This window comes from Camelina sativa, chromosome 4, assembly GCF_000633955.1.
Source record: "Camelina sativa cultivar DH55 chromosome 4, Cs, whole genome shotgun sequence".
Classification (NCBI taxonomy): domain Eukaryota; kingdom Viridiplantae; phylum Streptophyta; class Magnoliopsida; order Brassicales; family Brassicaceae; genus Camelina; species Camelina sativa.
The window spans coordinates 22295240-22311803 of record NC_025688.1 but is presented as its reverse complement, the minus strand read 5'-3'; the positions used below and the strand labels follow the sequence as shown (position 1 = coordinate 22311803).

The window sequence follows — 16564 nt, the reverse complement described above, 5'->3', positions numbered from 1 at the left end:
TATTATACCTTGTTCATGATAATAAATTCCAGGCCAGTGCATTTTGGAGGTGTATCGACACTGACAACGGTGAGGATGAAACTGATGATGCTGGTGCATTGGCTGCAGTGGGATGTCTCCGTGCCATCAGTACAATTCTTGAATCTATCAGTAGTCTCCCTCATCTCTATGGTCAGATTGAACCACATTTGCTGCCAATAATGCGGAAAATGCTGACAACTGATGGTCAAGGTATGTATAATGTTTTAGAAATTCCATATATCTGGAGTTACTAGTCTTTTGTTGGGTTCCTTTGAATGATGTATATTGAATGCATTGGGATTTATGTCATTTGTGCTTGTTTTAAAACATGGTGCTTCATTTATATAGTTTTTTATGGCCAGATGTGTTTGAAGAGGTTCTGGAGATCGTCTCATATATTACTACTTTTTCACCTACGATATCATTGGATATGTGGAGCTTATGGCCTTTAATGATGGAAGCACTCGTGGATTGGGCGATTGACTTCTTCCCAAGTATGAAACTTGCAGTCTTTTTTTGCCGTTTCTGTTATCATAAAATTCTTTCAGTTCATATTTACATTCCTTTTTGCTTAAACGTTCTTTTGAATATTATTAGATATATTGGTCCCGCTGCACAACTACATATCCAGGGGGACTGGGCATTATCTCACTTGCAATGAACCAAATTACCAGCAAAGTCTCTGGAGTGTGATCTCTGTGGTAAGCTCATTATCTGATAGTTACTCATTTAAATAAAACTGTAGATGGCCTCATCCATTTTCCCTCCCACTGTACACATACTTATATCGGTTAACTTGATAATTCTTTCTCATGGCAGCTTATGGTGAATAAAAATATTGATGACAGTGACCTTGAGCCAGCTCCGAAGCTATTAGGGTTAGTGCTTCAGACTTGCAAGGGGCAGGTGGATCAATGGGTGGAGCCCTACCTGAGAATCACACTAGATCGGCTACGAGGTGCCGAGAAATCTTCCTTCAAGTGTCTTCTGATTGAAGTGGTAAGCAAAATGGCCGCTGTTAAACTGTGCTTCATAAAGTCATTTGCTGCAAATTGTTTAGCTGTTTCACTGAGTTAAGCTATGTGTTTTATTTTCCTGATTGGCAATAATTGCTGAAATGTATCTCTGTGATACCCTTGTTCAGATTGCAAATGCCTTTTACTACAATACCTNGATCTCTGTGGTAAGCTCATTATCTGATAGTTACTCATTTAAATAAAACTGTAGATGGCCTCATCCATTTTCCCTCCCACTGTACGCATACTTATATCGGCTAACTTGATAATTCTTTCTCATGGCAGCTTATGGCGAATAAAAATATTGATGACAGTGACCTTGAGCCAGCTCCGAAGCTATTAGGGTTAGTGCTTCAGACTTGCAAGGGGCAGGTGGATCAATGGGTGGAGCCCTACCTGAGAATCACACTAGATCGGCTACGAGGTGCCGAGAAATCTTCCTTCAAGTGTCTTCTGATTGAAGTGGTAAGCAAAATGGCCGCTGTTAAACTGTGCTTCATAAAGTCATTAGCTGCAAATTGTTAGCTGTTTCACTGAGTTAAGCTATGTGTTTTATTTCCTGATTGGCAATAATTGCTGAAATGTATCTCTGTGATACCCTTGTGCAGATTGCAAATGCCTTTTACTACAATACCCCTTTGGCACTTGGCATACTGCAACGATTTGGTATCGCAACAGAAATTTTTACTATATGGTTCCAAATGCTGCAAGAAAAGAAGAAGAGTGGTGGACATGCTAACTTCAAGAGGTGGGTGAATCTAATCTTTTTAAACCTATATCTCTCTTCTCTTTACATTTCTTTCAAGACATAAATAATCTTCCTTGCTTTACATGCAGAGAGCATGATAAGAAAGTTTGCATATTGGGGTTGACATCACTTTTCAGTCTTCCTGCTGGTCAATTGCCGGTAGAGGTCTTGCCACATGTATTCAGGGCTCTGCTCGAGCTTTTAGTGGCATACAAGGATCAGCTTGCTGGTCAGTGCCTTCTACTATCTCTCAATTTCTAATCACTGACCCTCGCTGATATTCCTATTTGAACATTTATGACAGAAGCTGCAAAGGCAGAAGAGGAGGAAGAAGAGGAAGATGGTGATGACGACGACATGGATGAATTCCAGACAGATGATGAAGATGAGGAAGGCGATGACGAAAATCCAGATGAAACTGATGAAAGTAAACTCCACAAGTTAGCAGCACAGGTCTGTCTTCTTTGACTTAAACTAATCCTCTAAATGATCTCATGAAAGGTGCAATGTGTTTGTCGTAGTAGCTCACTAAGTTTGCTTCTTTTGTGTATTATCATCAGGCAAAGGACTTCCGCTCTTACAGCGACGATGATGACTTTTCAGATGATGATTTTAGCGACGATGAGGAATTAGACTCTCCAATTGATGAAGTGGATCCATTCGTACTATTCATGGATGCAGTCGCAGGTATAAGAGAATTGATACTATATGATATTTTTTGCCATGTATATTTGACATTATTATTTAAATTATCTTTTTGTTTTATATATATAGCAATGCAAGTATCGGACTCGCCCAGGTTCCAAAGCCTTACCCAGACACTAGACCCGCACTACCATGGACTCGCAAGCACTATAGCTCAGCACACGGAGCAGAGAAGAGCCGAGATTCTAAAGGAGAAACTTGAGAAGCAATCTTCTGCAACAGTTGCTTCCTGAGTTCTCCACGGCTCATTGCCTTGAAAAAGCCAATCGTTATTCTCTCATTTTGGCTTCATTTTTTTTAGTAAGCATCTTTATCTTCAAAAGATAAAGAGAGGCTTATCAGAGGTGAGTCAGGTCGACTCTCATTAGTCAAGTCGTGTCTTAAGAGAGACCAATCTCTGCCATCTCCAGTTTTGCATTCTATATCGCCATCATCAATTTTTTTTATTGTTGTTTTTAATCTTCCAAAAGACCAAAACAAAAGACAAAACCCATTCCGGGTTCTTTTTTAGTTTATCTTTATTTCAGATAGAACAGAGAACCCTTTGGGAGGTTTTTATGTTCTCCGATTGGGATTGGAGGCATTACATATATCAAAAAAAAAAAAGCACATAGTTTTTTAATTTTTTTTACTTATTATTTATGTTTGTCACATTTACTTAGCTTTATTGTTTGATTTGAGTCGTTCTTAAAACTATGTTCATCTACAGCCATTGCTAATGAAGCTCTGTCTATCACTGTATTTTTTTTTAAATTGATTTTTGATTGTAATAAACGGTCAATTTTGATTTGTTAAATCTAAATAAGCTAAATTATAATCAAAAATATGTTCATTATGATTTATGCTTTCGCAGGAAAAAACAAAAAAAAACGACAAAGTGGTCAATGTTATAGTAAGGTACTATTTACAACTTTTCTTTGTCAACTTGTTTTATGATTTCATTTGATTTAAGTGCATCAAATTCAGTGTAGTGTTTATGACAAATTGACCACAATGATATTTTTTCCATATGATTAATAATATGTTCCTAGTATTATTTTAAGGGAGGAAAACAAAAAAGATAATAACTTAAATGACTTCTAGAAGATGAATTAATGATGCTATCATTATTTTGTACGGTGTCGATGAATTTTCTTTTACAGAGTATCAAATTTCAAGTGGAATGACTTCTAGAAGATGAAGCTACGTACTATACGTTGTTAGTATGAGTGTCGTCTTTTTATTTATTTTCTTTGCCAATCGCTAGAAACTTTTAAGATTTTTATTGAGCTCTTTTTCCTTTTTGCCTTTATTAAATTTGAAATTTATATGAATCTGTGGACTAATGACTTTTCGTTTCAGTTTAACGAATTATAACAAAAGCGTTAGGTGCCAATGACACTTCTAAAACCTCATTTTCGTGCTTTATGCAAACGAATCAAATCAATCAATTTCTATCCCTTAATCGAATTCATTAGTCTGCATTCATTTCTAAAGCTTTTTTTTTCTTTCTATTTTTTATTAATTTGATAACCGAACTTCAACTTTACAACGGAAAAGAATTCGAAGACAACCGACAGACTGACATATTATTATTACGAGGTTAATAGATCGAGAATATGACCAATTCCATGGGATTTAATTATGGTGTGTTCCTATCCCAAAAATTATTTTCTACATTATCCACCTTAATTCTACATACATAAGTACTTTCACAATTCTCAGGTTTGTTATTTCTTTAGTTTTGCATTATTTAAATAAAATAGAGATATTGAATATATTTAGAAAAAAAAAAACCAATCACAATTCATCTCTTTCCCAACTCGACATCATCCCACGAAAAACAAATTTTCCACCATTGAAGCTTTATTGAAACTCGTTTTAGGTAATTTCTTGGTGTATTCAACTGTTTTTGTTCAATTTTAACATATTTGAAATTTGTTTATAGTGTAGGTAGTGTTGATGTGTTAGGATTGTAATGTGTTCTAATTTGGGAACATTTTTAGATTTCTTATAAATTCGTTTTATGTAAATCTTGTTAATTCTCATTTGTTCAAGTCTATTAGAGTTAGAGTACGTTTATAATTTATGGAGCTAGTGGTTGAATCGAGCTAGATAGAAATTGGATTAGGATTTCTCGTTTCTGCAGATGTAGGTACAACATATATTAACTGATACAACTGGTACAACTGAAAGAAAGCGAAAACTATTCTAATGTTAGTTTGTATTCTATTTGCAGGGAGTAATGAATAATAATCTTCGCACGTTCATTCATTTTGATTATGGGGAAAATTATTTAAACAATGGAGATGAAATACAATGGATTTCAAGAGAAGATGTTCGACATGCTCTTTTGATGAAAACACCTATTGAGCAGGTTACTTATTCTGCATTGGTTGATAAAATATGCAAAAAGATGATGGTAGCTGCAGGGACGAAGATGAAGTTTAGCTACATTCCAATTTCATTGAATCCTAAAAAACCAATATATATCTTTGATGGTGATGGTATCATGACTCTTTATGTAGGTGAAAAGTGTGAACATAATGAGCTGTTCTGAAAGCTTGTATGACATTTTATGTGATTAGTTTCTATGTAGGTGATGTTTGTAACAATTTTTGTTTTGGTTGTAAGACTCGATTGTTCTGTTTTTGGTTGAAAGACTGGTTTCTGCAGTTACGGTATAATTGACTGTAACATGTACAACTAGGGTTCACCTACGTTTAATTTAAAACTCGACAATTTTCATACTCGTGGTACAACTACGGTACAACTTTGAACTTTATTAGTACTAAAATTTAAAATTCAACTAAATCCATCTATTTCTATGTTAGTGAATACAAACATACACAAAACAATTATAGAGCAAATATTATGGTCACTTTGACCATGTAAATTTTATGGCACTTTGATGGTCCTACATAAAGCAAATATTCTTAATACTTTGATGGTCACTTTGCTATTTTCATCCAAGTAATTATGTTAAAACATGTAAATCAGTTATTTTAGACATATTATCTTCTGAAATTGTATAAAATGTATTATAATTACTTAATATGAAAAGTACAACTATAAAAATTTAATTTATTGTAAAATACTACTGGTAATAAGGTAAAAATAGTAATGTACAACTATGTTCATGCTTGTACAACTATAAGTTTGAAGTACAATTACATGAAAAATTTGGCAAAAAATTATTATTTTTCAAAACATGTGTAAAATGAGATTCATTTTATTATTTTTCACTTACCATTTAAAACATGTGGTAAATGAGTTAAATGAGATTCATTTTCATCCTTATTAAATTTATTAATTTCATCTTAATTCATTTTTTACACAATTTCTTTTTAATCCATTCAAAATTCACTTTTAATACACGTTTTAAATAAATTTCAATAACTTATTTTTTTAATTGGTCTTAGTTGTACCTAAAATATCCCAGTTGTATCTAAAATATCTCAGTTGTACCTAAAAATCTCTGTATCAAAAACATCTAAATAACATCCATACAATACATATAAACTAACGTCAACCAAAAAAAGTACCAACATTAATCCATTACAAAAAAATACCAACAATAATCTATCATGAGTTGCACACAGAACTATGATTTACTTTGCAGGTTCACTTTTCTTCTTTCTCCTCTTTCCCTGTATACGTACTCTTAAGGTATTTTGAAGGTTGTCATGTTTTTCATCTTCTTAGTACAAGTCTTCAGCTTCAGCAACGTTCATCCACTGCTTATATTTTCAGTTTCCATCTCATAAGTTTTTTCTCCTGTTTCTGCTTCATCTTTTTCACTAGCCACCTCATCATTTCCTGCTACTACATTTGCTGAAACTTCATCAGCCTCTTCCCTAGTTGCTGCTTCATCTTCTTCACCAGCCACCTCGTGATGACTAGTTGTACCCATAGTTGTATCCATTGTTGTACAAGAAAACTTATTTGTACCAAAACACAAAGGTCTCTATTCCGCTCTTACACAAAAACCAACCAAAATTTCATTCTATTTATCTGTAGTAGCCATTGAGGATTCAACTGTTCTTTGTTTGATGTTGGCCGATGATGAGAGATTTCTGATGGTGAATGAGGAGGAGTTGCTTCACCTGTTGCTATTGGCAGAGGAGATGTGATTGTTGCTAAAGGAGGAAAAACGATTGAGGCTGGTGGAAGAGGAGCGGTTGAGGCTGTTAGAGGAGGAGATATTGAGGCTGGCGAAGGAGGAGCTTTTTCTGCTGGAGGATTGTTCTTTCTTCTTTTCTGATAATTCACACTGTTTCTCGTTTTGGATGGCATTGATATAGCTGGGATTAACAAAAGAAACACAGAACTTTTAAAGATTTTGACTCTAATTTTGAAGTTAAATCCTAGTTTACAAACCCTAATTTCATATGAGATTTACTTTTAAAAGAAAAGAAAATGAAGAAATATATCAGATTTGATTAAGATTATGAGAAAACATGTGAGATTTTGACTTGAGAAGAAAGAAGAGATTGTTCAAAAAAATTTTGGTTCACCGGAGAAGAAGAAAGAATCAAGAGAAAGAAAATTAAAAAATAAAGTTCAGATCTGATTTTAATGGATAACGGGTGGATAACCCAAATTAAACTTGGTTGGGTCGGTAATTAAAAATATTTCTACAAGTTTTATAGTATTTCATCAATTTTTTCATTAAAATAAAATAAAAAATAAATCAGATATTATAGGAAGGGGAAATCAGAAAAAAAAATTTGGGATAGTAACACGCCAGAATTAAAATCCCAATTCCATGAAAGTGATTCTAACATTAATTTTTGCAGTTAACCTAATTGATTTAAATAAAATTCGAGTAGTAAATACGACGACGACGCTATATATGTTTTATTTATTTGTTTTTTGTTTGTAGTATTTCAAGTATATTATTATAAAGATCAATTACGTATCCTTTAGCAAAAAAGAAGAAGAAGAAGATCAATTCAATATCAATACAGCAACATACAGAGAGCATGATAATCATAAGATTTATAACCCATAACAGATCAGTGTTTTTTCATGCTGTATCATTATTTAACGATTACTTTTCAGTTTTCAGCTTATTCTTCTATCTATTTTTACGAATAACTTATAGAAATAGGAAAGATGTTTCCCTTTGAGAGGAAAGATGAATAAAAATGTTATTTTTTTAACAAAACTTATATAAAGGGCAAGAAAACGTATACCTAGCTAGTTTTTTTGCCCTAGTTTAATCAACAACTAGTATTGTTGAACTAGGTAATAATTGACGTTCCCAAGATACTGATAGACCATCCTTTTCGTTATCTTTGGCCTTTTTGGCGAAAAACTTAAGGTGTCTAGTGATTTATCACAGACCCACAACCGGAAATTGTATTACGGATATATTAATATGTTTTCTAATGCCGTCTAATCTTAATTATTTTATATAGTATATAGACTGTGCATTATATATTAATCTTATTTTTACTTAATCATATTGATGCGAGTTTGATCGTTAAAGTAGTAACACAAAACAATACTAATAATACACATCATTATATTGTATGTGATGATCGTCTATGATAATAGATAATATATATGTATTTATGTTGTGTATAGAAATAACATCTTCTTACAAAATCATTATATAGTATCAAAAACTTTTAATCAGAAAAATATTTATGTTGAATATGAATGCCCGTACGATAACAATATCAGGAGATTACATATTAAAACACAACTCATGTGAATATGCATTGCGTATCCTGAGGTATGGTGTTTTTGTGTGCGTGTTTTCTAACTAACGACTTAGGAACTTTAGAGGAGGTGAAGTCAACACGCATATATCTCCAAAATAAGTCAATTCTTTGGCTTCATCATACAACCAACGTCTTAATATTGGGTCCATTTTTATTTGTGTCAATGTACATAACCCTCATGATCTTTTCTTTCTGAACTTAATTCATATTTTAACTTTATTTCCTAATGATCGGATTTTCCATAACGATATAGAGATAAATATTGAAATATATAGACTAAAGTTGCGATGTGAATACGAAACGGTCATTGATCGTGATCAATACAAGAAAAAAAAAAGGATTTTGATAAATCAATGACAACAGAGAGCATCAATGCGTTTAGTCTTTAGTGGCATGCATGTTTTCCAGCTCAGATTTCAACTCAAAGACAAAGACATCTTTCATGGCCCAAGTGGTAGACTTCTTGTTTCGCTAGTCTTCTTGATCATATTATTTTTATTTCTTTTTGTGTTTACGTGTGTGTCTATATTTCTATAAATATGAACGGAATATGTTTTCTTTATTCTCCCATGAAAAGTGAAACGAAGATTCTATCTTCTAGTTTTTTGGTAGTACTACAAATTTAAGGATCAGAACTGATACTATAGACTATAGAGGTCACCTAAAAGCAAACCCACCACCACTTTGTTCCGTCCATTCTGCAGTGTACTTCAAAATTATTTATTTTCTGTTAGTTGAATATGTTCGTACGGAGTATTACAATTGTATTTATATATATATATATATATTTATATATATATATATAAAAATATATTAATTTGTAATGTTTGATATATGTACTCAACCTATGGTACTCGATCGTCCCTTTATATATAGTGAACATTTGTAAAAATGTAAATTAAGATACATGATTAGCCTTTATTTTGTATCGATCCTCTGGTGACCAACATTTTACTATTATCAAACCTTATATATAGTATATATTTTTATAATCTCTGTAGGTTTAACATATCTTGTTTCAGTATGATCAGTTATCGAGCATATGATCTAACCCTAAATCACTATGAAATATGTGTAAAACTGTGCCTAGCTACACTCTTTATATACATACTATTATGATGATCTCTTGACTCTCCGATCTTCATTAACATATTCAAATTAATGATACATTTTTCTACGTAGATCTATAGACTGGACATTAATACAGTTAGATGGACAAAATCCGTAAACCTTTTTTAGTGTGTGAATGGAGATGAAAACATGTGATAACTAGGAGTAATATGCAAATTCTAATACACTAATTGAGAGTCGACAAGTACTCTATTTAGATAATTGAAATGTGGTTGCGACTTTAATTAATTTGTTTCCGGCGGGTCTAAGTTTTTGAGTATTATACTGACGACGACGACTGACTGAGAACTATAGGGTCTTGATATCGATCTCATTAATTATAAATTTTACACATCCATGTGCGTTTGGTGGAATCATTTATCCATGTAGATATCATGCGATATTTGTCTTGAATTTCTCAATGATATTTAGGTATTTAAAATTTAATTTTGGTTTTGTTGTCAATATCTGTTTCACATGCATTATCACATCCTTTTTTGAATTACTAAAAAAATCCTAACTCCAATCTATTTTATTACATTATCACTTTCTGATTTGAACATTAACAAAAAAAAAAAAGGTTTGGTTTCATTTAACTTTATATCAACAACAAAAATTTACAACCTAATATTACCCATTAGCTCAATGAAAAGAGAAATATATACTAAATGTGAATCGTTTCTTCACGGAAATATATGAAACTTCTTTTCGAAAATAGTTGCTATATAGCACATCAAATATTTAGTAACTAGATTGCTACAGTCTGACAATATCTAAAGCACGACTAGTTGAAGGTTTCTGCTTTCGTCTAAGAGTTTGCATTAAAATCATTACATGCATAGAAGAATATTGGGGTCCATTCATAAAATCATTTTTTTTTTGTCAAACAAAAATCATTTAAAAAGTTTTTCTAACATTACATCTCATGCAATTTTTTTTGGCAACCCCATCTACATAAATGTCAATATTCGCAATCATGTTAATATATATATATATATATATATATATATAATTAATTTTGTTTTGCAAAACAAAACAAACAATTTAAACAACTTTTTATATAAAACATACTTCGGATATATGATCCTCATTATACACCCAGTCTTGCCATTTTAATTCGTCGCAAGGAGTTACGCTTTACTTCAATATTTTTTCAGGCATTTTTATTTTGATTGGTTAAGTTTTAGTGGGAACCAGCTTAATTTTTTTTTTTTGCATTATCTTCTTTTTCGCTGTTTGTGAAATCAAGTCATAACCGTAGAAAACATAAGCTGAGACCAAACCAATAAACATAGCGGTCAACGAAACTCTCCTTTTATCACAAACAACATAAGATCAGATCCAACACGCATATTAGCAAACGCTGTATCTAATCAATTTATTTCTTTTGAAAACACATCTAGGAAACAGAAATGCAAATGATTCATGATTGCGAACATTGCGCGCTACTATACGATTTACGTTTTAGATGTCATGAGAAGTATACTTTTAAAACTAAAAAACACTTACTTATCGTCGTTTAATAATTTCACAAATTTAAAGTAATTATACACAACAATCTGTAAATTGTTATCTACCGAAAAAACAGAAGGGATATGATAAATGAATCATTGTAAACCAATTAAAATATTAATGATAAGAAACAAAACGAATCGGCCTTTCAAAAAGCCATCAATTATTACCGGACAGGAAGGGATGATGGCTGTCTTATATGCAAAAAAGGCAAAATTGGATTATTCTTTTATAGGTTTCCATATTTTAGTTTCCTTCTTGATTTTGCTAGTATATATATAACTGGTTAAAACTTTAAAGAGTCATGCAGTAATAACGAAATAAATAAAAATCTGAAAAGATCAAACACATACAAAATAGCCTAATATCTTGCCAACAACCTTTATATACTGCGTTTACGTAGCATCGTGATACGATAGAATATAATTACAACCAAAGACGGAAATGACGGATGAATATTTGATAATAGAAAACTGACTTTTGAAAAACTACTCGTGTGAAGTGTGAACAATAATGGTATATGATCATATTCAAACTATGATTGAAAAACATTGACAGTNTTTTTTTTTTTTTTTTTTTTTTTTGCTCTCACTATCTTTTTTTTTTTGTAGGAATGTGAATATCATGTAAAATGAAAGTTTGATGTTTTGCAAAAGAGCTCAACCTATATTTGTATGCTTTGCCAAAAAAAGGTAAAAAACAAAGATACAAAAGATAGTTGAGTGGAGGAGTCAGACGGAATCAAATGATTACGAGATAGAATCATTAGTTTTCTGAACTTCTTCCGGGACTCTCTTGCCGTGATTGAGTTCCGCACTTCTCGCTCGATGTCCTTGCAGATTTCAGAGGGCGGCCGAGAGATCGCATTATGCAGGAAGTTGTTGCGCTAGCTAGCTGCTTCCAGATGTGATATATTGCCGTTTGAGTAGACAGCTTATGAAGTGTTAAGTGCGAGTGCTCTGTTCTCAACCTGGTCCAGGCAATGACAGTTTTTTTCTACCGTTTAAATAACCACATATATAATATTACTCACACATATATAATACCGAATTTGAATTCATGCGATGGCACAAGATTGTCACTAATACAAGTATATACAACCAATATGTTTACAATACTCGATCAAATGTAATCTTCTTTATATATGAAGAAAGATTAATTTAAGTTTATATTATCTGGTGCATTAAAACTTAAAACCACAAGTAAAATTAACTGCAATACATAATATGGTTATACATCAACATTACAGACAAACTTTTATTGCGCCACTCTAATTATAAACAACATTATTTAAAAATACTTAAGAAGAAGAGGTAAGAAATCTAATGATCATTTGAATAACTTTATCATTTGATTTTTTTTATCTATATATATATATATATATATATATATATATATGTAATAATATTAATCTAAAGACATCTTATTTACAGCTTATCTCTTACCGGGTTTTTTTCCACTCAGAAATTTCTTCTAACTCGATATATCAAAACGGGCTACAAATAAATAAAAAGTCTCTTCCCAACCTCTGGAACTCGAAATTATGAATTTGGTCCCCTTCCTTTTCAAAAGGTTCTTCTTAGTAAAGAGAAGAAGGAAAAAAGTTGTAGTTTTATTTCTTTATATTTTTCTTGTTTATTTTTTTGAAAGAACTAGTAGAAGTATTTTATTATGAAACTATATATAGATTAGCAAGCACATAACACTTCTTCTCTACTACACACGAATCAGTAATTAACATTGCACATAAATCACAATGGCAACTACATTATTCTCGTTACCAAATCATAAGTTCCGGATCAAACTATTGTTGTTCCTGATCTTAAACCTATTGTCTCTTCATTCTTCAGTGTTTGCCCATTCATCAAACTCTAAATTTACAAAATTCACAAGACACCCAAACTCCGATTCATCATCAAAAACCAAACAATCAACTTCTTCTAACAAAGGGTTTCTCAACTCAGTCCAACTCAGCTTGGACCACGCTCATTTAGCTCGTTCTCTCGCCTTTAATCTCACGCTTTCGCACCGTACCTCTCAAACCCTCATGCTCGATCCTGTCAACGACTGCCTTGAGCTGCTTGACGACACACTCGACATGCTGTCTCGCATCGCTGTCGTCAAGAGTAAAGATCAGGTCAACGATGATGTCCACACATGGCTAAGTGCGGCGTTGACTAATCAAGAGACCTGTAAGCAAAGCCTCAGCGAGAAATCTAGCTTCAACAAAGACGGAGTCGCGATGGATTCCTTCGCAAGAAAGCTCACCGGTTCACTGACCACTTCCCTAGACATGTTCGTGTCCGATAAGCGGAAAAGTTCTTCTTCGTCTGGTGTAGGTGGTGGTCGGAAACTGTTGCCGGATCATGTTTTTCCGACGTGGGTTTCTTCGTCGGACCGGAAGCTTTTAGAAGCTACGGTAAAAGAGCTGAGACCTCACGCGGTGGTGGCAGCCGACGGAAGCGGGACACACATGAGCATAGCCGAAGCGTTGGCGTCTTTGGCGGAGGGAAGTGGCAGAAGCGTGATCCATTTAGCAGCCGGAACTTATAAAGAGAATCTCAATATTCCGAGCAAACAGAAGAACGTTATGTTGGTTGGTGACGGGAAGGGCAAAACAGTAATCGTCGGTAGCAGAAGTAACAGAGGTGGCTGGAATACTTACCAATCCGCTACTGTCGGTGAGATTTTCACTAAAATAAATTAATCATAGAATTAAAAATGTCTTAATCAAGAACCTAATGGTTGTCCGAGAAAGAAAAATCAAGAAGTTTTAAAAAGATCCATGTACGTGTAACTATAGTCTTTTTCATGTCGTACTTTTTATAGGTCAAATTCTCATCGAAGTATTTACTATATTCTCTAAATCTCGTACAAGTTAAACTAATGTTCCTTAACATGTAAAGGAGATTTAGAGAAGTGTTATATTTTATATTTATGATATTTTTTTATGTTGAAGTTTAAGGTTTATTTTTTGGTCAACCTCACTTAACGACTTCCTAATTTTTAATTGGTGTTATTTTTTTTTCTACGGCAGCCGCTATGGGGGATGGTTTCATAGCTCGGGACATAACATTCGTGAACAGCGCGGGACCAAACGCAGAACAAGCTGTTGCATTACGGGTAGGATCAGACAGGTCCGTGGTATACAGATGCTCAATAGATGGGTACCAAGACTCACTGTACACACTCTCCAAACGACAATTCTATAGAGAAACCGACATTACCGGCACCGTGGATTTCATCTTCGGAAACTCCGCAGTCGTTTTCCAAAGCTGCAACCTCGTATCTCGAAAAGGCTCGTCAGAACAAAACTACGTAACGGCCCAGGGCCGGTCCGACCCGAATCAGAATACGGGAATATCTATCCATAATTGCAGAATCACCGGTTCGATCGGGACATATTTGGGTCGTCCATGGAAAGAGTATTCTAGGACAGTTGTGATGCAATCGTTTTTGGACGGCTCGATTCACCCTTCTGGTTGGTCTCCTTGGTCCAGTAGCTTCGCTTTGAAGACTCTTTATTATGGAGAGTTTGGGAACTCAGGTCCTGGATCATCGGTTTCGGGTCGAGTTAGTTGGGCCGGGTATCACCCGGCGTTGACGTTGACCGAAGCTCAAGGGTTTACCGTCTCGGGTTTCATTGACGGGAAATCGTGGTTGCCGTCAACAGGTGTCGTTTTCGACTCTGGCCTCTTATAATTATCATCAACTAATCAGTCATGTGGTTAAACAAACAAGAAAGAAGTAAATGTACGTACGTAATCTGATTATAGTTGTGTATTACGTGTTTTTTGTGTTTGGTTGTATTTTGTATACGTCATATTGTTGTATTTTCTCTTGTCGTGAATAAAGGTGATCAATTGGTATTTATATATATAAACTTTGTAATATCTATTGCCATTCGATTCTCTCTTATCAATTGTTATCCTCTTTTTTTTTTTGTCCGTGTGTGTGTAAATTGCTCTATTTTACTACTCTTGATATGCTGCTTTATCATCTTCGGTCCGACAATATGGGGTAATGGATCCTTTATCCTTGATATGTATTCTATTTGAATTTAGGATCGTAAAAACCGGTACAATTATGTTTTCACATTTACAAATTTGTAGGAAGGTGAACTTAATGGTTTGTGTTAATACGTTCACGTTGAATTACTACTAATTGTATATATAGTTCCTATTAAAATTCCAAGCATATACTTTGATAAACATATTGCATTGTATATACTATATATATTAAAAAATCATATGCATTAAATAAATCAGACAAACAATTACGGCCCTTAAATATGGAATGTTAATATGGGCCATCAACATGCAAACTTGTGATCTTCTCTATTGTACTATCTCTTTTCCTCTTAACTCGTTTTTTTTGGCTGGAGAAATTTGAGCATGGTTACATACGGATGAACGTATTGGCCATTTATATATTTTCTTTTTATTGAATCTCTCATAAAATAATCAGAATTCCTTTCTTTAATTAATAATGAGATTACTGGTCAGCAAACTACTCCCGTAAGCGAACAACAAAATATTCACCATCTATTCATAAGATAGATTTTAAAAAGTGCATGATTGATTTCAAAAACTTGTTTACTATAAGCTTTGTAATATATTATGTACACATAGAGTTACATTTATAAATATAATTATTTGTTAAATCATTTACAGTTCAGCATAAAATTAAAATTCACAAAACAACATACCTGAATCTAACGTTTACCGAATTAGTGATTAATCAGAATTGTATAAAACTTTTAAATTATGAAACGGATAAAAGTATCAAAAAGATTAAAACATCTCGAAACGAATGACCTAAATTCTTAAGCGCATCAAACCCATCCCCGTAGTCATACTCCATAAGAGGTATAATATTTTTTTATCTATAAAAATCCGTTCCTCAAAATCTTTAAGAAATAATAGTAAAATATATAAAAAAAATTATATTTTTAATATGTTAATTTTGAAATTAAGGAATCTTTAATATACATTAGTCTTATATATCAGAAATTTTCTATATGGAAAACTGAAAATTAGGATTTGCATCAGTTTAAAAAATTTATAGTTTAAAATAAATTTAAGATGTCGTCAAATTGTTTTTTAAAGATTTTCCAATATCTGTTATTCAAAATTAATTTCAATTTTATTTTGGTCAAAATTAATTTCAATTTTATTTTACATCTCATGTTATAATTTTATTATTATATTATAATACATAGGTTTTGAAAATTATTTCGAAAACATGTAGGGGATAATATTTATTAATATTTGAATAATATTTACCAATTTTAAAATTTATAGGAACAAAATATTGTATATGTAAAGAAATTGAATATCAATGGCAGTTTTATGTAATATTATAAAATATCAAGGGTAAGTAATAAATTGATCGTATAGCTCTTTGATGATGACACGTCAGCTTTTCTTCAAGAATGTTTTTCTTTTAATATAATATAGAGGAGATTTTTCAAAATGAAAAGAAAGTGCATCTTGTGTCGCGCTATAAAGAGGGTTTTAAGTGCTGCGAATAGATTTTGTGTCACCCAGGTCATACAGACATAAAAAAATTGATACACCAAATAGATTTTTTTTTCTCTCAATAATTAAGCAAATTTTGAAATTTGGGGAGGTCAGCTGACCCCCCTTTCATGTACATCGGTCCGCGTACTTGATAAGAATAAATTTAATAAAATGGTAAAAGAGGGAGTTTGACAAAAAAAAAAAAAAAAAAAAAGAAAA

General features: G+C 32.7%; 2 protein-coding genes across 2 annotated transcripts in view; both read left to right on the top strand.

Annotated features, from left to right (window-relative positions):
- The window catches only part of LOC104781811 (importin beta-like SAD2 homolog), a gene marked incomplete in the record, with an annotated part of 8188 nt that extends 5076 nt beyond the window's left edge, over positions 1–3112 (top strand). Inside the window, 9 exon segments of the mRNA XM_010506575.1 lie at positions 33–231; positions 384–515; positions 619–722; positions 1323–1502; positions 1646–1785; positions 1875–2014; positions 2090–2238; positions 2346–2472; positions 2560–3112. Coding sequence (XP_010504877.1) covers positions 33–231; positions 384–515; positions 619–722; positions 1323–1502; positions 1646–1785; positions 1875–2014; positions 2090–2238; positions 2346–2472; positions 2560–2723 — 1335 coding nt within the window.
- Positions 12485–14698, top strand: LOC104781810 (probable pectinesterase/pectinesterase inhibitor 35). The gene is made up of 2 exons (XM_010506574.2): positions 12485–13504; positions 13861–14698. Exons 1-2 carry the CDS (start codon positions 12580–12582, stop codon positions 14523–14525), a joined length of 1590 nt encoding a protein of 529 aa, XP_010504876.1. The 5' UTR covers positions 12485–12579; the 3' UTR covers positions 14526–14698.